General features: G+C 42.1%; 1 protein-coding gene across 1 annotated transcript in view; it reads left to right on the top strand.

Annotated features, from left to right (window-relative positions):
• The first annotated feature begins 3,660 nt into the window (after positions 1-3,660).
• Positions 3,661-26,690, top strand: part of trabd2a (TraB domain containing 2A) — a 69,081-nt gene continuing 46,051 nt past the window's right edge. Inside the window, exons 1-2 of the mRNA XM_086187716.1 lie at positions 3,661-4,305; positions 5,766-6,326. Coding sequence (XP_086043842.1) covers positions 4,201-4,305; positions 5,766-6,326 — 666 coding nt within the window. The 5' untranslated portion in view covers positions 3,661-4,200. The remainder of the gene's footprint in view (positions 4,306-5,765; positions 6,327-26,690) is intronic.

The following is a 26,690-nucleotide window of genomic DNA, read 5'->3' as shown; positions in this document are numbered from 1 at the left end:
AACCGTTGGTGGTCCAGGGTCGCTGTGACAGGTACCGTGACAGAGGCATACACCTGCCATTCAGGACTACAAAATTAATGAGTGCTAGTTTGGGATGCGACAGCTTCTGATTTGAGCACCCAGACTAAATGATCAGCATCTTTTACTCGTGGTAGATTTGACGGAACGGCTGGAGGGTTTGGGAACACGCTAATTCAACTCTGTCTTTCCAAGAGTTTGATGAAAAGATTAATATCACATTGACCTTGACGATGAAAGTGATAAATGTACGCACAGTTGTACGGCAGTGTAAAGTCGCGTGACCTCACATTTGTAGTTTACTTTGCCCCGTGTGGAGGAACACGCGCACACACACACACTCACACACACGCTTGTGCCAGGTCTTTTCAATCAAAGTTTAATGCGCTGTGAAGGAAGTAGACCATGGCCGATATGACTGACCGTCTGTAATGGACTGAGTCATGTGAGTAGAAACTGTTGTTGCTGGAAGCCTCATACAGATGTTCTTCTCTTCTCTTCTCTTCTCTTCTCTTCTCTTCTCTTCTCTTCTCTTCTCTTTTCCTCTCTTGCACTTACAAACGCGAATGATGCAAATTTGACTTTCCGTTGCTTTGAATGCAGGTCAGAAATGACGAAAATAAGCAATTAGAAAGTGTCAAGATTCCCGTTTTTTTCTTTCTTTCTTCAGCCGACTGCATCATCCCACGCAGGGTCACCTGACTGGATCAAACACATCCACGTCCCTGTTTGTATAAAATGAAACACATGCGTCTATTTCCATATTGTAAAACCCGTTTGAAGGTTTCCCGGCAGGAGCAGAATCAGATGTTTGCCCGGCATTGATGTTGGCTAACAGAGACACTTTAAAGTGTAAATGCACAGATGTATTGACGGGGAATCACTAAAGTCCACCCCCGGCTTCAAACACACTCGCTTTCATGACATAAAAGATGTGTGTTAATCATGTTAGAGGTCACGATTCCAATTATTACACTCATGTTTAGCTACTGGCGGGATATCATCCAAATACTCACGTCCTTGCTGTTGAGCGTGTTTGACTGACATTTCTCCTCCTGCAGCGCGATACGGGATCACGCTCAGCGGATTCTGGACTCTCCGGGGGGGGGATGTGACCCCCCCAGATTTCCTCCTTGACCCCACGTCTACTTATAGTGAAGAATTGAAATATATGGTTTCAATTTACTGCTTTACCTCAGACATGTGAGTACACAGGCAGGGTGATGTAATTTACTAAATATTTACATAAAACATCCTCTTGGAGCTAAAGAACAAGTGTGTGTGTGTGTGTGTGTGTGTGTGTGGGGCTGCACACGCTGCACGAATCACACTTTAACAGCCTTTTGGACATGAAAGAGGAAGCAGCTGCTGGTTCTTTTTAACTTTAATACTTTTCACATACACACGATGCACTTTCTGGGTCACTTTGAACCACACAGTTGTCTTATCAGATAAAATACTGCAGGTTTCTGTCCGTGTGCACATTCGTCAATCACACCCCAAAACAAAACGTCTCCGTGACAGCTTTTTGTCATGTTTCCCCCCAAATAGAAGAACGTCGCTGAAGCACTTGGAGATAGATTTTCTTGTTTTTAAGTGCATGTGACATTAAAATTAGTCCAAATGTGTTTTCTTTCATCTTCGTCATATAATTTGAAGTACAAAAATGGATGTTTAAACCAACATCGGTTACATGACCGCATACTGTATATCCTACTTACATCCTGCCTTTCTACAATCTAAAAATGAAATAGTGGACAGACAAGAGGCCAGGAAGTTGGATTTGAATGACAGTGATATTTTAAGAGATTTTTTTTTTTTTCCTGTTCCAGTGGAAGCTTCGCTGCTAAAATCACAGTGCAGCGAATCATCCAGATCTGAGGTCATTTTTTCTGGAGAGGCGACACTCAGTTTTCCCAGAATCTGTATCCGAAACAGTATCGTTTCTCTCCAACCGTCACGGTTCTTCTGTCAGTATCAGGGATCATCATAAACATGGATCCGGATGTAGAGGTCGTAGGATGTGAGGCAGAGAAACAGCACAGGCCACTAATGACTAACTCCACTAGAGGGAGCTTCAGCAGAAATTGAGTCTCATTTATTCCAGACAGAATTGGCAACATCAACAATTCGTACGCACGTCTAACACGCTTAAATGTGCGTTTGCTAAACATGCGACAGCAGAGAGAGAGAGACGTCCGAACTCATTCATCTCCATCAGAGTCTTGGGAGACTTGGACACTTGAAACATGTTGAGGCAACAACAGCAGCTGGGATGTGAAGCAACAGTTTGATGGTTCAGGGCAGTGATAGCAGCAGGACCGTGGGAAAGGCGACTGTACACCGTCCTGGGACGCTGCCTTTGCTCTGCAACAAACGCCTCCAGACACTCTCACCGGGACGCATCCCCGTCAGGGACTGACTGACACGTCTGGAGTATCATTCCTGCACAAGTGGATTTGTCTAACTCATCACGTCTGTAGCACTCTGCCGCCTGATGAAAGAGGGGAATCCTATTAAAACAGCGTTTTTACCTCACAAAACAAGGATTCAGAATATCATTTTTCATATATTTATTGTTGTTGTTTTTTTTAACTTACATCTGGCAGGCCAAACTGAACCTTATGGTGTGCCAAATTTGGACCCACTGTCCAATCTCATCCTAACTTCTAGTAAAAAAACAAAATAAAAAGCAAATCTATAACGAAAACTCCATAATCTATAACAAAAAATATTTTGCATAAAAAGCAAAGCAAAAAAACAAAACAAAAAACAACAACAACCAAAACAGTGAAATAATTTGAGATTATTAGAGATTTATTTGAGACTGACGGGCATACTTGGCAAGAGTGTAGTGTCCATAACAACTGACCACCAAAGCCGCCTTAACTTAATCTTTCACCTTAACTCTAATCTAAGGGAAGGTGAAGAGCCTGGCTGGGGTTCCTCATCACTGCTGTGTCTCTGCTAATGAGCTCTGGGCTCTCGGTGTCTGTGACGCATCACTGGGTACAGCGCCATTATTGCAGCTCTTCTCATGTTGATGTCTTCAGTTTGTCGGGCATTCACCACCAGGACCTGGTCATCCCTCCATGGGGGGCCTCTCCTGGCCCCTGACCAGAGGACACGGAGACCCAGTAGTCCAGGACCAAAAAATGAAAAGATAAAAACCTTGTGTACAAGTACCGGTAGTTATTAACAGGGCTGTTAGTTAGTGAGGTGGTGAGATTAGTGACCCCCCCCCCCCCCCCACACACACACACACACACAATCTCCCCCAAGTTATGCTAATGGCTGTAGGCTTTCTCACCTTCTGTTTACTGACATGAATGATGGAGACTGGCAGGAGGGTGGAGTTTCAAATTACTGAGTGTGTGTGTGTGTGTGTGTGTGCTGAAGGGGTATAAATCTGTTTACACGATGGGGGCTAAAAGAAAAACCAAGTCGTTATAATGTTAATCATTAAAGTTTAGGGTTAAGACTTGCTGCAAGGTTAAAGTAGGTTTAGTCTCCAGGAAACGAGTGAGTGTGTGTGTGTGTGTGTGTGTGTAAGAGAGAGAGAGCGAGAGAGGGGAGAGAGTGAGAGAGAGAGCGGGAGGAGGGACAACCTAAGGGGTAGGTAGGGTGGAGGTCCCTGACAGAGATGCTTGCGTGCACGTCGCACAGTCACGCACACACATGCAAATACAAACAGCGAGGACTCCTGCAGACACACAAGACAGAGGGAGTAGTGTGTGTGTGAGTGTGAGTGTGAGTGAGTGAGCGAGAGAGAGAGAGAGAGTGTGTGTATGTGTGTTTCAGTCCGAGTTGTCTTCTCCAACTCTCCTGAGTTTGATTCAGGTGCGTGGACGCAGCGCGGACCTGTTGGCTCATTCTGGTCTGGAGAACTTCTGGATTAACTCCTGCAAAAGTTTGCGATGCGGTAATTGAGGAGTGGAGGAAGAACTGTGATGAGATGACGATGTGACCCCCGCGTGTACACCCCGATGACCACCTCTCTCCCCCCGAGCACCGCGTCCGCCTGCAGCATGACTCTCCCCGGCGGTCTGTCCGACACTTCTCCGCTCGTTTCACGCGACCGCATGGAGCCGGAGCTGCGGGAGTAGGAGCTCATCCATCCAGTCCTTCTGGGGACTCGTTGATCGAGCGGGTTCGGCAGAGCAAACACGGAGAGAGTCAACGATGCGGGGCACGCTGGGCGCGTTCATCCAGTCCTGTCTGATCCTGCTGGTGCGAGCGGACCCCTGGAGGATGAGGGACTCCGCCAACTGCGACCTCAACAAGAAGGTAAGACGCTGGGCGACCGCTGGTCATCTGGACACGTCAGACATGAAGTTGCATCTGTTCTTGACAGCTTTTCTTATGTTTTCCACTTTTTTACATTAAGAATTCTCACTTTTGTGTTCACTCATCACAAAGTCTGATATATTAACTGTCTTATGATGATTATTGTCAAAAATCGTTTCCTCTTTCATGACAGAAGTACAGGTAGATAGAAAGGTTCGTTTTAAAGAACTTCTCCAACTCCAACTTTTTCAGTGTATTTTCAAACCACGGTGATTTAGCTAGTTGAGTTAATTTCATAGTTTTCTTTTTTGGTCAAAACTAAGTGGTCAGATGTACAATCTTTACCAGGAATGCACGTTATTGGATTTTGGACATGAGAGAGTAAACAGCCATTTCACAAATTTATAGATGTTGATGTTATCTGGATAAAATCAACTTATTTTATTCCCTTTTTTGTACATAGTGAAAAACATGGAGTGAACAACATGAGCTGGACAAATTAAAGTAATTTTATATCAATAAGTATGTTGTTGTTGCCTCATCAGTGACGATGAAGACACTTTAGGAACACCAGTGTCTGCAGATGTCCATGTTGTGCATCCCTATAATTCACTGGTCACAGTTGTTTGATTGGTCCTTTTTATTTGTAAAATTGGGCAAGACACTGTCAACGTTTATCAAAGCTTCTTCAGCAAATACAGTAAATATCTTGTTTTTTGTGAAGCTTCCTTGAACGTCAAACCTAATTCCTGCAGTGAAGCTGCAGCAAAACCCGGCTAGACGTTCATCAGCGAGCGTTTCAGCACTAGTTTACTGGCTTTGTGCAACAGGCGGATGGTTACATCCGCATGAACGGGCGGTGCAGTGGTGTGCACAGCTCCAGATGGATTCTGTCTTTTTCTCAATTCTTAACTTCCTCCATCCATCAGTCACCCCTCATGTGATTTGTAGGCTACGAGCGCTGACATCACGTGTGTTGTTTGTTTGACACTTTGGTCCTAAGTGGCTTGTTAATAAGTCATTAGCAGCCTGTTAGCAGTCTGGCTAATGAACAGCCTCTGGTAGACGTGTCAGACAAACCCGCTGGAGGTTAATGTGAAGTACAAGACATGACACAACTAATTCCTTGTCTTCCTGCTTCCGTTTATTCACTCTTTGAATCTTTTATACCATTGTTTTCTTCTTGATCATCTTTTCCATTAATGCTGGATACATGTGTTAATAATCAAACCTCGTTATCCAGATCCTCAAATATGAGAATTCAACTCATCGTAAACTCAAAGTGGGTAAATATTTTAAATGCTAATTGCGAATGGACCTTGAGGAAGATTAATTCATTAAGATCCGCCCCTTTTGACACTCCTCCTCCCAAGTTTGGTGAAATTCCTGTTGCATGCCAGCAGCCAAACAAGCAATCCAACTCATATAGTCTGTTTCCCATCTTCCCTCCTCCTCCCCAGCAAACTGATTTAAACTCCTTCCTGTGGACTATCAAACGAGACCCCCCCTCATATTTCTATGGTACAATCCATGTTCCCTACACCCGTGTCTGGGACTTCATCCCCGAGAACTCCAAGCAGGCCTTCCAGGAGAGCAACATCATCTACTTTGAGCTGGACCTGACGGATCCATACACCATCTCAGCCCTGACCAGCTGCCAGCTGCTTCCTCAGGGCGAGAACCTGCAGGACGTCCTACCCAGAGACATCTACCGGAGACTGAAAAGACACCTAGAATATGTCAAACTCATGATGCCTTCGTGGATGACCCCCGATCAGAGAGGGAAGGGGCTCTACGCCGACTACCTCTTCAATGCCATTGCTGGGAACTGGGAGAGGAAGCGACCAGTTTGGGTGATGCTGATGGTGAATTCGTTAACGGAGGCTGATATTAAGTCACGAGGGGTGCCAGTGCTGGACTTATACCTGGCCCAGGAGGCGGAGAGGATGAGGAAGAAGACGGGGGCAGTGGAGAAGGTGGAGGAGCAGTGTCATCCACTCAACGGCCTCAATTTCTCACAGGTGAGTTGAAATCCAATTAGCTGTGTTTGAAATGGTTTGACCCTCCATCAGGATCAGGATCAGGATCAGGATCAGGATCTCAGCGATGATGTCACCACATTGTCTAAACCTTGAATAACGATCAGTTTTCCTGAAAAACAAAGAAAAGTCAAAGGAAATATGACGAACTTCTGTGGAGCAGTTTAGCAGCTCGTAACTCTTCAAGCTCATAGATGTATTATTGCAAGTGGACTTCCTGGATTTGATTTCTCTCTCTGTGAGGCAGTTTTATTGCAGTTAGGGAACAGATTCCATTGCTCTAAGAAGGCACAACTGCTTTTGTTTGAATGGTACATCCAGCATGTGCCGTGGGCGTCACATGATGTGAGGCTACACAACGCACTTCGTGTTTTATCCGGTCAAACTTCTCAGACATTTTAAGTTTGTGTTGTTGCAATTTGATGTCTGCTCTGCTGACAAAGTCTCATGTCTCCTGAAACGCTGAACTCAAAAGACTACAACCTGTAACATAAATCAGCGCGTAGCTCCGCCAAGGAGAAATGATTCCGTTCTTAAGAAATTTGCAAAACAATACAGGATGAAACAATGACGATGTTTACATGCACAAAATACTCCACTGTTTTCCTTTTTTTAATATTATGGCCAATGAACATGAATATTCCACGAATAATTCTGCTCAAATTACAACTGGCATATCTGGTCGGAACGAGGGGGAACTTAAATTCGCTGTCATTGTTTCTCGACTGTGACGTTGAATTATCTGGAAAACTTGGATTTGAGGAAGTTTATATCTCCTGTTAGCTTTCAGCTTGACCCATTGGGCTGTAAGCAGCACAGCCAGTGTGCCAAAATGTTGCAAACTTCAATAAAAGGTTGACTTTAAATGCAAATTACAAATGTGCTGCATACATGTAAAAAAAAAGAAAAAGAAGCTTTGCTCACTATGATTATGATTGGGTCATAGAACCACAAACAAGCTAGAGTGTTTGTGTACGACAGCAAGACGAGAGCTGCACCATAACTCCACCCCTCCTCCTGGTTTTATAAAATTGTGTGTGTGTGTGTCCGGGGTGGGCACTAAATCCCAACCCTCTTTGGTGGACATAAATATATGGATTACGATTCATCAGTAGTATTTCTGTGGTCATTTTCCCTTTCCGCTCTCTCGTGGGCTTCGTTGAGTGGAGAAAGGTGTGGCATTAATAATCAGCTGTACAAACACTGAGCCATGCTCCACTATGAAAGAAAAAATGGATCTTAATGATTCATGTCTGAAAATTACCCACAAAAAGGAACCTTGTTCCCCAAAAGCAGCAGGACACTTGAGCCCGTCTCTCTGACTGTGGCCCCCGGTGACCCTTTCAGCATTACAAACATGTCGCTAATGCAGGAGTCACTCCACAATCATGTTGCGCATTATTGAGGAATTTCTGCTAATGCTGGTCGGGAGCTAAAGGGATTACACTTGACCATTTACGCTTACACCCAGAAGCTTGTTATTCTAAAGCAGGCCTTGTTGGCCCCTCAGAGGGTAATTCTCTGTCCAAACCACCCAGCAACACTCTCCTTAGGTCATGGGACGCCAACAATCATAGAGGATAATATGTTGAAAAAGTGCAATTTGAAATAGCACGTTGCATTAAAGTGAGTGTAAATGGGTTAATGCGAGGCAATACTGTGAAGTACTTGGTCCGCTTGAGCCATTTGAAGCAATTATTTCTCGGATCATCTTACATATGTCTCTTTTTTTGGCAGCTATGATGTAACTAACCCCTGTATTATTTTAAATTAATTGAAGTGTTATGGACAAAACTGTCATCACCAGAAAAAAAACCCAGCTTCAGTGACTTCAAAAAAATTGCTTTTGGTTCGTGTGGAGGTGGTGACTGGATTCACTGTGTGTTTTACTGGATTTTTGTGATTTAATGGATTTTCTTAAGTTACTGTCTTTTAAAGCTGGTTTAATATTAGATGGCTGTAATGTACATTATTGTGGTATGTTGTGGTTTAAAGTGATACTTCACCCTAAAATGTATTGTGCCGTTCAGTTACTCACAAATAGGCGTCTTCAGCTCACAAAGAAATCTTTTCATTTCCCCTGCATCACTTCTTTGTGACTCCAGAACATAGAAAGAGCCAGCCACGTATGCTTAACTAATGGCAACTTAGGGCTAACTACAACCAACCACGTTAGCTAGGCTGTATTTAGCTCATATAGCTAACTAACTACCAGGAGGAGAACATCCTGTAGAAGGTGCTAACCCTTGTTGCTCTGTTCTATTTTGCCGTTTTTGCATTTCGGTATGAATAACAGTAACAAAGTTACATCCATGCAGCTGGAAAACTCTCCTAATACATTTACAAGTAATTTTGCTTCAGTAATTCTGTCCAACCGGAGGCCTGCTTGCTATGATTCTCAAACAGTGAGCTCCCTCTGGCGGTAGGTGGAAGAATCCAAGGAATATGTTTTTGACAATGAAAAAAATAAAAAAAAAACATTGAAAAAATACTACTATCTAAACCATAAACGCGTTTGAATTAAAATACGATCCAAATTGTAATTCACACCACGTTTTAACATAAACAACATTCCTGCGTCAGCCCGCGACGTGGTCACGTTCTTTCACGTCGCGCATGCGTGCAGCCGGAGCGCGATGCACCTGCTGCTGCTAATGTTAGCAACGGAACGCGCCGGACAGGAGGACCGGTTCACGCCTGTCTGGATGCAGTTGGACTGAGAAAGAGCAGAGCCCGGAGTTCTCGGCAATGTATTCATGAAACCAGCCCACCTCAGACGGCACCCTTGTCCCAATCACTCAGGGCTGAGATACAAAAACAGGACCAACGAAGCAGCCCAGTAGCTCCGCAGGTGGCCTGGCCAGGCGGGAATCGTTGACCACAACAATGATGGTGAGGGAAAAGATGATCCTGGCGGTGTTCTGCCAACAGAAAGGTTAAGGAGTATCTCCCGGACTTACCGAAACCCTCTCAAACTTCTGTGTTGTCCACAGAACAACCAGAGCCAACGGTTTCATCTCGCTGACACTAAGATTTTCTGATGTGTGTGATTTGAAAACTTTTCTAGTGCGCGTCTCGGTCGCATAGCAACCGTGTGCGCGTTTCAGCGGTGCTCGGCCGGGTGTCTGTCCTGCGCGACTGCTGCAGCAGCACACACTCCATGTGTCCTAAGACCTGTACTGAGTCAGCACTGAGTGTGTACTGCTGTTAAAGGGGACTCAGAGGTTCGAGCTGACAGCTGATGTCACATGTTTCTCCATCACGCTGGACGGATGTATGTATGTACATATGTGTGTGTGTGTGTGTGTGTGTATGTATGTATGTATGTATATATATAATCATCTTGGTAACAAGTGGATCTTTTCATTGTCAATTTTGAGTTCACCAGATTGACGCACAGCTGACAACAAGTTCAGATTCATGAACGTATTCCAGCACGTGTCTGTCTTGTTTCCTTCTGATAGTCTGATTTGTGGCCCCTGACTGACTTTATCTAAGCTACTGCAGTACTGTAATTTTGACCTCTGTCGCAATGGTAGCGCTTGGAGCGTTACAATTTTTCCTTGGATAAAAAAAAAAAAACCTGAGAAATAAATGCTCTGGTTACAACTGTAACGACTCGGATAGTTTCCCAGAAATAAGCCCTACCCTGATACTGCCCTATCGCACTACTTGGGTCTCCATCATTTCCACACTCAGCTTCACTCTCTCAACAGCAATGTGATGGATGCCTTCATCTGGCTGGCTTGACGCTGCCCGCCTTGTATTTCAATAAACATTTTGCCTTCAGGTACAGCCTGAGCTTGAAAAGGTTCAGATCCATTTAAAGCCTTTAAACTCAACTCAACTGTAAGATGAACAGATAGAGGGTGATGAGTGAGATACACTCTTGGTGACACGTTTATGCCTCCTGCACACTGACGTCTCCTTCTGGTCTGATAGTTCAGTTGTTGAACATTTGTTGATTTTATCAGATGAAGTAAAAGGATTTTTCACTTGACTTAAAAGCTCCCTTTTAGGGTGACTTTATAAACGGCTTTTATTCTGCTTTCTAAAATGGAAAATAAGTGTCCTGCTTTTATGACTAATATGTCCAAAATTATATAAAAAAAATGTTATAATTGCCTTTGACTGATTTATGATAATAAGGTGCTCTTTAATTCAGAGCCAAGATCCTGTGTGAACCAGTCCGGGAAACTTTGAAATGTTCTACTTCCGTCTTTGTCTCATTGTCAAGAAAAATGTGACTTACAGGCATTTCCTTTACTGGTTTGGTGCAAATCAACTATTTTGGTCAGAAGGTGGTGTTTGGGTGACATAGTGCTTGGCTGGAAGAAACACCAAAGAAGAATGTATTTCTTTTTTATTGAGGAATGACTTTCAGTGGGGCAAGTTGTCATTGTTTTTTTCATACCAGCTGGTTTTGGAATATCTGGAACAACAGCGACAGCAGAAAGAGCCGCTCAGTTCTACATTTCAGCTTATTAGCAAAATTTAGAGATTCTGTCTCCTGTTTTGTGCGCTTTGTTTTTTTTGAAAAAGGGCATACCATTATGCAAGTGTTTGCAGGGCAATGTGTTGCGCAAATTTCGTCACACCAACGACCTTGTGGAGGGTCTGTGATGACGGCCGTGTTCCGGGCACGACCAGGCTAATGCTACGAGAGCTACAACTCTGCACGTGCTACTAATCCAGAAAAGACACCGACTTTGATGTAAAGTCATGTGAAGGTTTGTTGCTACCTGCAACTTCCCCACAAAGACAAAGCAGCTACTCTTTATCTTGAATTAAAATATTTGATCCTTCTTTTAAAACAAAAAACAACTCCGTATTTGTGGTCTTTTTAAAAAAAAATATATGAATTAAACCCTTTGAGCTCATTATTTTCAAACGGATGATGCTTTCTTCACTGCGATCTCTAATCTGGCTAAGCATGACTGCTCTTATTCGTGCGCGGTGCCCCTCATCTTTTGAAAAGCAGGCTTGGCCTAGCCCATTACGCTAAGTGAGCTTGTTGAGGACAACAATAGCTGTATGAAGGCCGGCTTTCTCTGTCAGCCTTGTTGGAAAGCCACAGGACATTCCGCACCTCAGTGGAGCAGACCTGCTAATGAAAGTGTTGTTTCTTTCCTCCCATCACTGGGAGTAATGGTGCATGGAGACGTGATGAATGCGGGTCTCAGTGTCGGTCTATGAGAACACTGAAGGAATGTTCTGAAGCCCATTGGGTTCATTCATGAGCAACAGGCACACGGGGAGTTGAGATGTGGACTGAGATCAGTAGAAGAGCCATTAAGGAGAGAAGGCGTGACTCCATCTCCATTAATGGTATCATGACATTACCTCTGCTTGACAACCGTCTGACTCCTGCTTCACTTCAGCTGACGGGGGGGGGGCAAAACTGGGTTTTATATCCTGAGGCTGTAGAAAAGTTCCAACCACGGCACAGACATTTGACGCAACTGTTAAGTTCTCCACTGGTGACCCGTTCAGGATGAGCCCCGCCTCTTACCCAGTGTCAGCTGGGATAGGCTCCAGCCTCCCGTGAATCTTAACGGACATGCAGTATAGATGGATGGAATTAAGTTCGCCCTCACAGCCCTCGGCACCTCTTTGCCTTAGAAGCACGAGATAAGTTGAGAAACGTCTCACAGCAAAATCAAATGGAGCTTCATAGTTCATAGTAGAACTGTTGTTTTTAAGGCTATGTTGACGTCTCCATGGTTTATTGACATTACGCTCGATATCAGAGTCAGATCTTACTTGGACAGCACACCTCTCTGGGGTTGACAGTGTTAGTCAAAGTTTTTATCCTTTCCAGTGACCTTTTCAGATGCGATATTTAAAAATGCGCGTTAAAATATGATGTCTGTTGCTTCTCTTGGTAGATTGATTATCATAAACTGCAACGATGTTCCTTGAGTTGTACTTTGCGCACATGCAGAAATACTCACAATGGTGTTTTAGGATCAAGACCTCACACAAAGTTGCTCTGCTAAGTAAACTTGGCTTTTCATCTTTCTGCACGTACTACATATCTGTGTGTCGGGGGGGGGGGGGGTAGAAAGAGATTGAAAGATGATATGGTGGTATGATGACAGTGTTGCACACTAATGCACCAACCACAACACTGATTGCATCTCATTTGTCTCACCGGGGAGAATCGTAGCCGTCTGTCTCATCGGTTCGGTGATCATAGGCCTGCAGGGATGAAGTATCTGTGTGCACACAAAGATCTGACAAGAACAGCAATCAATATGAACCTTTCCACACGTTTATTAAGCTGATGAAGGTGTTTCATGTTAAACTTTGATGTTGTGCAAGGCGAAAAAGAGTGTATTATGACAGGCAAATGATGTAAGCAAACATAATTCAAACAAAAGAATTACAAGACATTAACAAGAAAATGTGGCATAATTCCTTAAAAACCAGGCAGACTGGATGTTTTTACAGTGAACTAGATTAGAATGAAATACATTGACATATTTGAACAGTCCTGCAGTAAAAGATAAACACACCTGCTAGGCTGCCCACTTCTCGTAAATGCAGTCTTATTGTGTTCCCGGCCAACTGACATGTGGTTGCACAGTATTTAATGTTCCATAATTTAAACAGTGTGCTTGCACCATGTGGAGTGGATTTTTTTTTTTTCATCATCAAATTGTTTCACTTCGCTTAGCTTTGATGAAAGGAAATAAGCTTTCCGTGTTTAATTAAAACACAGGTTGTGTATTTGTCCAGAGTGCATTTGTCATGTAATTGCTTGTATCTGTTTATTATTGTTTATGTCTACATGAATGTTTGTGCACTTGTGAATTTTTGCATTTGTGCTCGAATTAATCTGTGTGTGTGTGTGTGTGTGTGTGTGTGTGTGTGTGTGTGTGTGTGTGTGTGTGTGCGCATGTGTGTGTGTACATGTTCACGCTGGAATTTCCAACATGTACTCACAGTTTCCTGCTCGGTTTCATGTGGCTCTAAGGTGCTTGATTTCCCGTCTACTGTTGACCAAACAGTCCCATATTAGGTGTCCAGTGTTTCCTATGACATTATCTGTCCATTTGTCTGGATACATGACACCGGAGACAAAGATGCAGAGCTCCTCTCACTTATATGCCCCCCCCCCCCCCAAAGTTTTATTAATAGAAACTGCAGTGTAAACTCTGAGAACAAGTCATCTGAAAGATGAGCTATTGAAACCAAGAAGCTCCTGTCTGAACTGAGAATGAAAATGTATGCATCCAGGGACTTGTGAGTGATCAGATCAGTTCTCCCTGATGAGTCTGAGCTGCTACCGTGACGCATTGCACTTTTCAAAGATGACTTTTTATATCGAGATGCACTTATTTTGAAATTTCTGAATTTTCTGTATCTTTTTCTGGGTCAGGTCATTGGGTTCTCCAACAAGAGGTGAATGAAAGTAAACTACATTTTCAATTTAAGGGAATCAATTCTTAACCAGACAAGGACATAAAAAGGAGAGACGAGAGACAGATGAATCTGAACATCACCTTTTGTATTTTGGCTGCTAAAACACATCTGGATTTTGTGTTCACTAAATGGAAAAAAAAGTGGAGACAACAGCAGGCTTTAATCTGTTCTATCATGCATAAGGGTTGCATAGCTTTGACTTTCTCAGATATTGAAAACTAAGCTTGGGCCTATCATCACTCTGCACCTTGTAATTATTTGACATTTCAGTTTTGTTTTGTTTTTTTACTAAAAGTATAGAATGGCTGTACAGTGGTGCAGTGGTCGGCACTGTCACCTCACAGCAAGAACGTTCTGGGTTTGAGTCCCGGCTCCATCACAGGATCTTTCTGTGTGAGTCTCCATGTTCTCCCTGTTCCTGTGTGGGTTCTCTCTGGTACTCCAGCTTCCTCCCACAGTCCAAAGACATCAAGAGGGGACGAGGCTGATTGATACTCTAAATTGACTGTAGGTGTGACTGTGAGTGTGAATGGTTGTCTGTCTCTGTGTGTCGGCCCTGGTGACCTGTCCAGGGTGAACCTTGCCTCTCACCAGTTGACACTGGGATAGGCTCCAGCCCCCCCCCACGACCCTTAATGTAGGAATAAGCGGAAGACAATGGATGGATGGATGGAAAAGTATAGAATAAATCATGGAAGTATCATTCATAACAGACGTTGGTAGTAAATGCAATTATGATTCAAAACAGAAAATTGTGATCATTTTAAAGAGTAAATGGAGAACATTTCACACATTTTCAGTCACGCTCCGCTAGAACACACTGGAGTCCTTTCAGCAGTAGGTTTGGCATTTTTAATTCCTTTGGTGTAAAAAGACATAAAACCTGCTTGTTGAGGCTTCACAGCCAATTGCCAGGAAATAAATACCTGTCTGGGTTTGGCTCCTGTGCAGCTCAGCTGAGCAAATACAAGAGTTCCACCCAACTTATACCCGATAACTCTTGATGTTTTATTTTGAAATATAATAGAGAAAAGTCTTATGATTACATAAAATAGTTTGTCAGTTGAGAGAATTGTGTTGTTGATGAACAAATGCATAGACCACTTATGAGAATATGACATGTATGATACTACTACCTGCTAAATCTCTCATGACACTGAATAATAAATGATACCATTCAAATTAAACTGATATTAATACATATTAGTATCAGTTTATTACTAATAAAGAATTCTTCTATCAGAAACATGTCATTACTTTAACAAAAACAAAGGAGAGGAAGAGTAAGCCGATTGGCAAGCAAGTGTGAGTGCCCACTAGATGAGCTTGCTAACTACTTGCTACTTTGCTAGCCAAACGTAAGACATCTCATGCCACCACAGATCATCATTACTTAATTTTTTAAGAAATGCTAAGGTTTAGTTTTGCTTGAGCAATTTACATACATTTCTTATTAGTGTATGATAACAGTAAAATCCATTGGTAATCAATTTACAGTTGAAATAGCTCACAGTGCTGCCTATTTATTTTTTGTTAGCCACCCAGTGGTGCTAATAGCAAACGCTAACGGCTAAAGGCTCACGGAAAAACACTGAAACACATTAATGAGTCTGCTATTAGTTTGCCTCCACCTTCATTTAAGTAATAAAAGCTCAGCATCAACAAATGTGCTCCAAACTTTCTTACCTTAGCCTTAATTCCCATGTTTAAAGCTAATGTAATTATCCATGTAAAAGCCATTAGAGTCATTAAGATGCTAATTGTGATTTGTTTGTACCCATCATTCCCCCTATTGTTGTGCGGGTTAAGATTTTGGCAGGCTGAATGTTTCCAAGACCTCAGGGCCATTATCATTACAAAACTACCGCAATCAGCACTGAATTAGCATGTGACTGATAAAGAATGAGGAATGTCATCCATGCTCTTAAAAAATATCAATACTTAAGCTGTGCATTGAAAAAAAAAATACAGCAAAACACCATGGGTATGTATCAGTTAGCAACCATCGTAATGTTGTCACTCTGAAAAATAACATTATAAAAACTGAGACCGACGGAGAATCCACTTTCTCCTTCTATCATCCTCTTCACCTAAGATGCAACTGTTGTTTTTTAAAAACAAACTAAAGACAGAATTCACAAATTATGTGCCGATAAAGATGCTGAGGTTTTCCTTCTTCTGGATTTTCAGCATCACCACATTAAATATAAGTGCAGCATTTAGTTGACCTTAATGTTAGTGTCTTTCACCCTGAGTACAAGTTGTGCTTTCATAAATGTATTTTTATTAATAAGGTGAACGGAAATGAGCAAATTTACAAAAACATTTCTTTTCCCGGTTTACAAGTTGTGACATAGGCATAGATGATAGATGGCTCTGTTTAATTTACTCCAGACCAGTTGATGAAAACACACCTTAACATACAAAAACACACAAAGTGGATGGCTCAACAGCAATTAATTTTGTTAAAGTGGGATCTATTGATACCATGATTACATTATCATCTCTCCTGGCATGTGTTAGAGGAAAAAACACTGTTGATGGGCTTACATGCAAAGCTGCGTGTGCACTTTAATTGTGGCTTGACAACTGTTGCTGTCCCAGTATACAAGAACTGGGGAAGAATCGATTTATTCAGGTATGTCTACTTCTGGACCAGTAGGAGGAGGTATGCCCCCTTAGCTGGGGCCAAATTTCTTCCCGGTCATCCTTTCATCACACCTAGCAAGTTCACTTGTATCGTCTACGTCAAATAACGGTTCAGTAAAAATGGGCAACTCTTAAAACTGGGATTTGACAAAGTCTCCTTGTCTGTCCAGAAATGCTCTGGTTTCCTCCCAGCACCTGCCATGATGACTGTGATACCTCTCATGAATGGGCTGTGTTACATACAGTAGCAGGAGCTATGAAGCTGTGCGTGTTCTGTTCCAGGCCAGTTTAGGACCAGTAGAAGTGTACACATACCAATGTAATCAAGTCCCAACAGCATTATCTAGATGGGTTCTTCTGATGTCAAAAAGTACGATTTCAGACCGTTTACATGTGTTTTAAAAGACCAGATTTAGTGGACAAACAAATCAGCTTTTTTCACATCATGTACATTAAGCAGGGCATCGTTAAATTATCAAAACGCAAAACTGCATTCGGACCGGTTTTTAGAATCGCTTCTGTTTCAAACATGTATTTGATTTGAAGTCGCGAGAGATTCAAGCACAATTAAGAACATCAGCAACTGCTCAGATTGACGAGAAGCTTAAGATGCTCTTTATGACGGAATTTAGCTTTCAAATGAGCATTAACCTTTCACAGTTGGACATGGAATCTTAAATAAATGGCCCCAGGTCTGCTTAGAACTCTATGACCAGGTCTGTTGCTGGTCTGGATCAAGTCCAGCCTCTCCAGCCCTTGTAGATGAGAGCCAAACCTTACTGGACCTCAGCCCAGCAAGACAGGGCCAAACGTGTCCACAAGCACCAACACAGAGGTTTAATAGTTTCTGCTACCGCACAAAATGTCACCTGGTGGAAAGGTGCTTGTGCAAGTGTCTCTTTTTTATTTAGGAGTAATTTATTCGTGGTTGCAAACATTAGAAATAATTTATTTGCCTTGACTTAACCTCTCTTTCACATTGAAATAGTCATTTAGTGTGCAGCCTTTTCAGAAACTCTCATCTAGGTTTACTGTAATAAGCATGAGTTTGAGTTTACAAATATTGTTAAAAGTTATTGTCTTGTATGTGACTTAGCAGCCCAACTTCACTCAGAACATATAGTTTTTGAGCTCAACCAACCATAAATCTACTTGTGTTCAGTGCAAATTTTTGGTGGTTTGGATGGAATTTCACAGGTGAGCGACACACAGGAGGGTTTTGTGAGATGCTGCTGTTCTCTGCAGATGTTTTGACCAGACAGGAAAGTATCTGGACAGTGTTACATATCTTTACATGCAGCAGGACCAGAATGAATGGCTGCCTTAAAAATGGACAGGAACTCCTTCCATGTGGGTGACAGTTTTCAGCTGACGTTGCAGAGTTGCCCTTTATGTTATTCCTTGTCTGAAAAGTAATGTTTGTGTGAGGTTCATATCATATAAAAGTTTGAGTTAAGCTTGCAGTTTTCTTTGTCCGTCTCTTTAATTGTTTGCACATTGGCAATGAACATTTTCTACTTTAGAATCTAGTTGATAGACAGTCTGGGATGAAGGCCATCAAACAGCAGAATAGAGGCGTCGCATGGCTCAGAGGTAGAGTGGCTGTCTAGCAACCAAAGGTCGCTGGTTTGATCCTCACTTCCCCCGGTAACCGTATCCAAGTGTCCTTGAGCAAGATACTGAACCGCTCATTGCTCCTGATGGCCCTGTGACAGACTGGCGACCTGTCCAGGGTGAACCCCGCCTCTCACCCAATGTCAGCTGGGATAAGCTCCACCCCCCTGCGACCCTTCACGGATAAGCGGAATAGAAAATGGTTGGATGGATGGATGATAACAGCAGCATAGAGCTGGTTGAAACCTCTGCAGGATTCATGCTAAATGTGGAATGTGCTTGAAGCGAGCTACTCCATAGATGTCTGAACACATCGCGAGTGAAGCAGAGCTCCATCGATCAAGCTTGAATGAGTGGTCGATTTATTTTCACCGGGGTCTGTTTAAGAATATTTGGCTTTTGGATCGTTGGATAGAAAAAAAAAAACAATCTCGTGACTGAAGTTTTAAACTATTGACTAAAAGAGTCATTACTTGTGAAATTAGCCCCAGATTAATGAGAATAACCGTTTGTAGTATCCCAAGTTTATAGTCGTTTCATTTGGTTTCGCCTGCTGTCATAGTCATTAAACTTCTACAAATTGTATTTTCTCACATCACTTTTCACTAATTTAGGAGTCTTTTAATTTTCTACCCGACAAACTTAACTACTTTTATTTCTTTTAAGATGCTTATTTGATATTTGGTTATTGGGGTTCATATGACATTCAAATCACAGCCTTCCCAAACCGTATGACCTGTGGAATCAACATCTTCTGGATCTTTGTGAGGCGATTAAAAAAAAGCAACTGATCTCCCGCTGTGGGTCTTATGAGGTTCTCTGGATGCAGAACAGTTTGTATTCCACTTGACACACCCGATTAAATGTTTAAACGTTCATTTGTGTGCCAGACAACATCTGTCAGCTTGCGTAATAAACAGACTTATGTCTGGTCTGCTGGGTTAAAAAAGTGAAGTGATCAACTAAAGATCATCTTTCATCTATTTGGCGTCTTTCGCCAGCTATTAGAGAGCTGAATGAAGGTGAAACGGAGACGTGTTCTTGGAAGACTCCACTGGGAACATTGACACTATAGCAGCCATAACAGCTGTTGTGCTTCTTTGCCAGCTTGTAAGAAGTTCAAGCTTGTAAGAAGTTCAACCTGTAGATAAGATCTTTTTAGCGGAACACATTTCATTTTGATTAATACTTGTTGCCTCTTGGAAGGCTGACAGATATTGGTCTCAACATAACTGGAAATGTGATGGTCCACTGCTCTGACTTGTTTGGCGTCTGTAAGAAAGAGAGAAATGTTGCATGTTTGTGTAGTTTGCCTGCATGTTTGTTTGTCAATGGAAATATTACAGAGCTTGTATGTTGTTCCCTGTAAGCGACTGGCAAACAGTGTTTCTCACATCTGAGGGAGATGATTCTGTTTGTCTTTAGTGAAACAATCTCTCCTGATTTACATCTGTATTCTACTGCAGCGATTATTAGTGTGGCCAGAATCATTCATGGTATTATCCATCCATCCATCCATCCATCTATTCATCCTTCAATCCATCCATCCATCTATTTTCAATACTGCTTATCTGTTAAGGGTTGGGGGTGGAGTTTATCCTCGCTGACATTGGGTGAGAGCCAGGGTTCACCCTGGATGGATCTCCAGTTTGTCACAGGGCCATCAGGAGCAATGAGGGGTTCAGTATTTTGCTCAAGGGCACTTGGACATGGTCAGCGGGGGGAGTGAAGGTTGAACCAGCGACCCCTCAGTTGCTAGACTGTCACGCTTCCTCTGATCAGTGCCGCTCCTTTCATGGTATCGGTATAAATGTGATATCTACAGAGAATGTGAACAATATAATGGTGCTGACAGTTTGGTGCACAGTATGTGGAAACAGTAATGGTGCTTTTTCTCTGTTTGCAAATGAATCACATTCAGAATACAAGTCTGTGGTGGAGCATCATTCTGCCTGATAAAATGCACAGTCAGTAGTCAATGAAAGCAGACGAAACATCATTTAAAATAATATGCCTTCAGCCTGCGCTCTTATTACTTTTAACACCCGTTGCTTCTATCGTTAGCTTACATAGTATAGCTTAGCGTCAGCCTGTCTTGTCCCGCCTAGTATCAGCCAACATATCCTAGCCTAGCCAAGTGTTAGCCTGCATAGCCTAGCCGAGTATATCATTTGCCCACATGAACTAGCCTAGTCTTACATCAGCCCACATGAACTAGCCGAGCCTAGCATTAGCCCACATGAGCTAGTCTAGTCTCACGTCATCCTACATGAACTAGCCTAGCCTAGCATTAGCCGACATGAACTAGCCTAGTCTCACGTCAGCCCACATGAACTAGCCAAGCCTAGCATTAGCCCACATGAACTAGCCAAGCCTAGCATTAGCCCACATGAACTAGCCTCAGGTCAGCAGCAGGGTCTCTCGCCTCCTTTTGATTTACTCTGCAAAGTCTTAAACTCTTGTGATTAACCAGTTGTGTCTGCCGCTGGCGTCTTTACGAATGTTACCAAACTTTGTATTTGTCTTTTGTCATCATGCAACATGATAAATGACTGCTTGTCCAACTGAAGTTAATTCCAAGAGTTGTCTCTCTAGTTTTTGGAGGCTTTTTTTTTTTTAACTGTCATGCGTAATGTTGTTTATTCCGCCATCTACTGGCCATGTTACATAACTTCATTTTATTTGTGAGAGGAACCACAACTGATGCATATCTCCCTTTTTTCGAGATTTCTACAGTTTTTTTTTTAAATTTGAATTCAATGGAAGCCCAATTCATGAAAAGTAGTGATTACACACCACTGCTGCCTGGGTGACATGATACATAATCAAGAGCCAAAGTAAATGGTTTTACAACGTACACACTCATGCTTTTTTTTCCTCATTTGTCCACACATGTCCAACCAGCACGTACCTAAACATGCGTATCAGATTCCTCCAGCCAGAGTGAGGTCCACACACACACACACACATGCATGCATGCACGAGGAACGTTTCGACTCGTTTCTACCCAAAGACTATTTGTATTTCGGGGGTCTGTCTGTCTGCCTGCAGTAGCTCAGATCATAAAACCTGCGAGGGCTTAACAACAACATCAGTGTTTGGCCTCTCAGCTCATTTTCATGTCCAGTGTGTCTTTCTTCTCAATGCTTCAGCCCCCCCTCCTAGGTTTTTGTAACCTCGCTGTTATTTTCATAGCATGGCCACCATCCTGGATATGATAACCTCAGATGCAATGCAGGCTTCATGTTTTACAAGTGGACGCTGCAAACATGAGTGATTTAAAAAAGGTCGAGTGTCACTGGGATCCACAAATCCACATCGATCTTGTTAGGTACAGTGATAGCCTTTGCCAAAAGTGGATCATGTCAGGGTAAATGCTAATCAGAAGGAATTTCCTGGAAATAAAAACTCAGGGAATTTAACTCAGAGCTGCTGGTGTTCAAACTTTAACCGTATTGGCAATATCTTCACCTTTCAATGCCATTCAAGTGCAGTGGAAACTCTTCTCTACGATGGCCTTCTTTCCTGACACCACCGGCACCAGTGTGAATTGCTGAGCTGTGCAGGAGAATCCACCTTTTTCACCCCCGAAAACAGTTTGAAAATATGAGCCTGTTGAGCAAAATGTGGTTTGATTTAACTTGTCTGCCTCAAATCTTCAGTTTTTCTCTCAAATTGCTTTTACAAGATAAAAAAATGAACTACTGAGGAATTAAAACTTGGAATTGAATGTCATCTTATCCTTTAGCTTGTATTTTTTTGTTTCCTTCTAAAATTCATTAATTATTTAAAGAAGAGTGGAATCTATAGACCTGATTTGATCGATCATTCACAGTGTTTTAATGTTGGACTGAGTAATCACAGGCCGTTACTGATTAGCTCGATGACATGTCTAATCCATTCACACATTATAAACTTGACAGCAGAATCCCTAGGGCTTCATTGTGAACCATACACAGCCCTGTATTTTCTGTGTGTGTGTGTGTGAGTGTGTGTGTGTTTGTCTTCCCACAGCACTTATTCTGCTGTTCTAAAATTGTCGCAATGTTTTTTTTTTTTAAAGTGTCGTCTCATATCATTTATGTAGCTTTGACAGTCATTATTGTTGCCATGTTTATGCTCGTGCCATCTTATGTGAAATTTTTTTTTTTTTTTTTTTTTTTAAACTGGACTTGGAACCCATTTAGCCTGTTTGGATGTTTTTCATATTTTGTTGTCTGTGTACAAGTGTGTGGTTGTGAGGCTGTGGGTCGCGGCGGACGTCTGCAAAACAACACCCGTCACTGTTTGCTTGTGCTCACTTTTGTTTAGGAGAAGAGAATTGATGCAAGATGATGGGAAATGTTTATGTGCATATTAATGTCAATGTTTGTGTGTGTGTGTGTGTGTGTGTGCGTGTGTGTGTGTGTGTGTATTGTGCATGGCCTATTCACTTTTGTTGCTTTGGTTCTGGTTCAGAGCCAGAGGTTTAGGGGAATTGCAGATACTCACAAATAGCGCAGTGTGGGTTTTTGATTCCTGCTGTCTCTCTATCTGACTTCTGCATAGTCAAAAGTTAGAATTTTATTTCTGGCGCTGGTGTCTGCTTTTTTTTTTTTTTTTGGAAACGTTTTTTTTTTTTGTCGTTGTCCTGCTCTGAGTCTTAACAAAGTTGCACCCATCATTTGATGCAGTGGCAGATTTAATGTCTTAAAGCCCAGAGGCTGTTTCTTCTTCTTCTTCTCTTAAGGGATCAGAATGAATTCAAAACAGATGTTCACCAATGTTCTATATCAGAACATCTCATTACACATTCAGTTCTAAGGTACACATTTTGACTTACACTGTGACATTGTGTACGATGATATTCTGGTCTGCTGCGTAACACATCACTTTTCCACGAGCTCCTTTTCTCACCCTCTCCTCCTCTGCTCTGAGCTTTTGTCAGCGTTCATTATTTCTTTAAATGTAACCGTTCTTCAGTAGTTATTAACTCCATCAATCACAACTTTTTGCTCTCTTTCAATCACAATTGTTCTAAAGTACATGAGAAAAGTCAGCACAGCAGCCCGGAAGCAACTGCAGAATTCTCTTGAAAACATTATTTTGCAAACTATAAAAGCACATCATCTTGTATAATCCACATCTTCTTGACTGGGTGCATTTTCAGCAAACTACAAATTTAGATTTTTGTTTAAACTGTAATCCTGTCGATTCAGTGCTGCTATTAGCTTCGATCTAAATATACGTTGCTGACTCTTTCTGCTATCCGGAGTGGCAGAAGTGATACAGGAGGAAAAAAACCTCATCTTCCTGAGCTGAAATACATATTTGTGTGTACTTGGAACTGATTGTAGGTAGGGCTGTGTGATACGGACCTAATCTTATATCTAGACATAGTACGTTTTCTGTAGATTCTAAGAAGAAAATGTCTCCTTACTATTCTTTTTATAATTCTGTCAGTTAAACACAAACGAATGACACTTTCTTTTCTTTTTTTGCCTTTGATTTGGGACATCGAGCAGCTTGTAAACTAACAACACCATTAAATTCCAAGCTGTGGAAAAATATCCAACAGAGGCGCCAATAAACAACGGTGGCTATATGAATACCAATATGAAAATATAAAACACAAAAAAGTGAATACTTATGGCTCTTACTCACTTGAAATGTCGCAGTTCTGTCGCTTCTTTCTAACAGTTATGATATAAAAGAACGAGGTTGATGGCTTTCATTAGACATTTTTATGCCGCACTATGATACAAATGTACCGTAGTAACGCACTCCGCGACTCGGAGGGTAGAGATTGTTTGGCTGAGCTGTGACAAACAGTGACTCATTAAACATCTGAGCAGTCTCAGTCCCACTTGATACAGGAACATGTAACGTGTAAAGTACAAGTCTGGCATGGAGGAAGACAGGAACTGCAATGAAGATGAAGACACTTTTTTATTCATCACCTACCAGGAAAAATTAATCAGTGTTATTATTATTTAGAACTGAATCAAGTCATGTTGCGCTGATTACTTCCCAGGCAAAAGTGGTAATCATTTGAAGTCACGGAGCTGTATTTTATCCTCTAAAAACGATCATAACTGAGTGTTCTGCCACCATAGACTCCATCCTTTACATCTGTATGCATGACTGTGTGTGTGTGTGTGTGTGTGTGTGTGTGTGTGTGTCCCTCACAGTAAAGAAACATGCCATTAACCTAACTTACAGTGACGTTGAAGACAAGTTTGCAGGTGATATCGAAACTTTTGCTTTGCTTTGGTTGAAGTGGTTTGAGAACCCTTGAATAATTCAGCCACTGAGCGCGTGGATGCTGCCGTTGAGACCCGAAGACAATGCAGCACTTTGTTTTAGTCTCCAGTTCTTTTTTCCACAGGCAAATGTGGCAAAATCTTGATCTGCTGTGTTGTTTTTGATTCGTGCTGCGCTGAAGCTGACCGGCGTTCCTCCAGTCAACAGACAGTTGCAGAGATTGATGGCTGTTTTCCTTGTGGCTCGCAGTATTTCCAAAACCCTCATGCTGCTTCTCAGTGGACTTATGGACTGTGGGGCTCTCTGCTCGGTGGGATTTGGGTTGAACCTGTGTGTGTGTGTGTGTGTGTGTGTGTCTGTGTCTGTGTCTGTGTCTGTGTGTGTGCGTGCGCTAAAGAGAGAAGGGAAGAATGATAGACTGGGAAAGTGCGAAGACTGATGCCAGTGAGTGAGTGTGTATGCACGTGTGTCACAGGTGTTTTCATACACATTCACAACACAGTTGGAAAAAAAACATATAATTTGCCCCCCGTATTGTGTCAGGAGACCATGTGACCGTGACTGAAGCTGGAACTCCTGTTGTTCTGTCCTTGAATCAGTTGTCGATTCAATAAAATGACAGAAAACAGTCGTTATGAATGACGGTTAGCCATAAAAGTCACATTCATGTCTTTTCTTCTGAAAGGTTCCTGAACACATCACATACCAAAGGCTAAAAGAACATGACGTGTCATCCATCATGGCACTGCATGATTTGTATAGATTTATGTGTTCAATGCTGTATATGTAATAATATACACTTCAGCTTAGAATGATTCATTGTACAACGGATAAAAGATTAACACAAGTTAGATATGAAGCTCCTTCAACAGTAATGAGCACAAAATGTATTTAGGTGATACAAAAAACAAACTCAAAACTATCTTTTCGAAAGAATTAATTGAGTGAACTTTTTTGAGCAGCACAACAAGCTCTCATTGCCACAGTCGTTGGCAGTGGAGTCAGATTTATGTCCGAGAATTTAATACGGACTTTTCTGCGTTCTGAATATCATAAAAAAGCCTGGTGTTAGGGTGTGTTAGCAGGGATTTAGGCTCGTGGGAATGGGGCTAAAGCTAATTCGCTGCTGCTCAGGTCGCATATGAAAGCAGAGCAAAAACTGACGACTACATTACGTCCACCTTCAAGACTGTACAGACTTCCATGTCTTCTGGTGTGTCCGCTAGCGCCTCTCCAGCACATCCACTAGTAGTAGGAACAAAATAAGTGTGACTTCTGTCAGTAAGGCTACGCACTGTATACTTAGATAAATGTACTATTAAGTTTTTGAAATACGCAGTTAGCAACATTTAAAAAAGTAAATTTGATGTTAAATAAGTACGATAATCTAGACTTTCTTATAACATTTTTGGAACCAAAATTTGAATCTTACTGGCAGATTGGAAATCGATACATTTAAAGGGATACCAAACCCCATGAAATCAAGCCCATGATGTCTTATTCGTCTGTTTTTTGTCGGTTTTGAGAGTATAAACCATCTCAGTTCAAACATTCAGTTCAAAATGAAAAACAACTGATCGCCACATTAGCAAAGTCATTTTTTGGCATTAAATAACAGTAAATCAATTGTCTGTCTTGGTGACTATCAACTGTGGATTAGTTCTTTAAACCTCCTCTCATTTGTCATCAGTAATTGTGTGCAAATGTGGAGTAGTGAATGTGTGTGTGTGTGTGTGTGTGTGTGTGTGTGTGTGTGTGTGTGTGTGTGTGTGTGTGTGTCTTTATATCACTTGTTCAGTGTGTAGTGAGGTTGGATAGCGTGGAGGTTTGAGAAGTTGACATTTCAATCACCACAATCCCCAGTACACACACACACTCTCTCTCTCTCTCTTTCTCTCTCTCTCTCTCTCTCTCTCTCTCTCTCTCTCTCTCTCTCTAACACAGACCTCCGAGCCATTTGGTTTGAGGCTGATTCCCTTTGACAGCCTAAATATTTGGCTGCGTCCGGGCACCAAGGTAAATGCACCCCGCAAGAATGTTTTTACTGGGCGAGAGGGAGAGAGGGAGGGAGAGAGGTTTTGGACAGAGATGAAGAGAGAGAGAGAAACTCGGAGAACACACAGAAAGAAGGGGAAGGGGTAGTTGTACAAATGTGGTTTGTATATTAGCCGCTGGGCTCGGAGAAGTAATTGTGATCTATGTTGATCAAATGTTCACTTTCAATTAAGAGAACCAAAGACGCTGAATACTAGTGATGGAATTTCCGGGTTCAGTTGAAGCCGACCAGGCGGTCCCGGCCTTCAGAACCCAATCAACAATCACACCTTGCGTCTCAAACAGCTCTGTCACTAATTTGTACCGTTTATCAAGAACAAAATCTGTTAAATATGGAAAGGGCTGGTTCTTGTGAAG

Source organism: Aulostomus chinensis, chromosome 19 (genome assembly GCF_037954235.1).
Source record: "Aulostomus chinensis isolate RoL2024-O1b breed Wild chromosome 19, RoL_Achi_v1.0, whole genome shotgun sequence".
In the NCBI taxonomy this organism is placed as follows: Eukaryota; Metazoa; Chordata; class Actinopteri; order Syngnathiformes; family Aulostomidae; genus Aulostomus; species Aulostomus chinensis.
The sequence above is the reverse complement of the archived record's forward strand: the minus strand, read 5'-3'. Positions and strand labels throughout refer to the sequence as shown.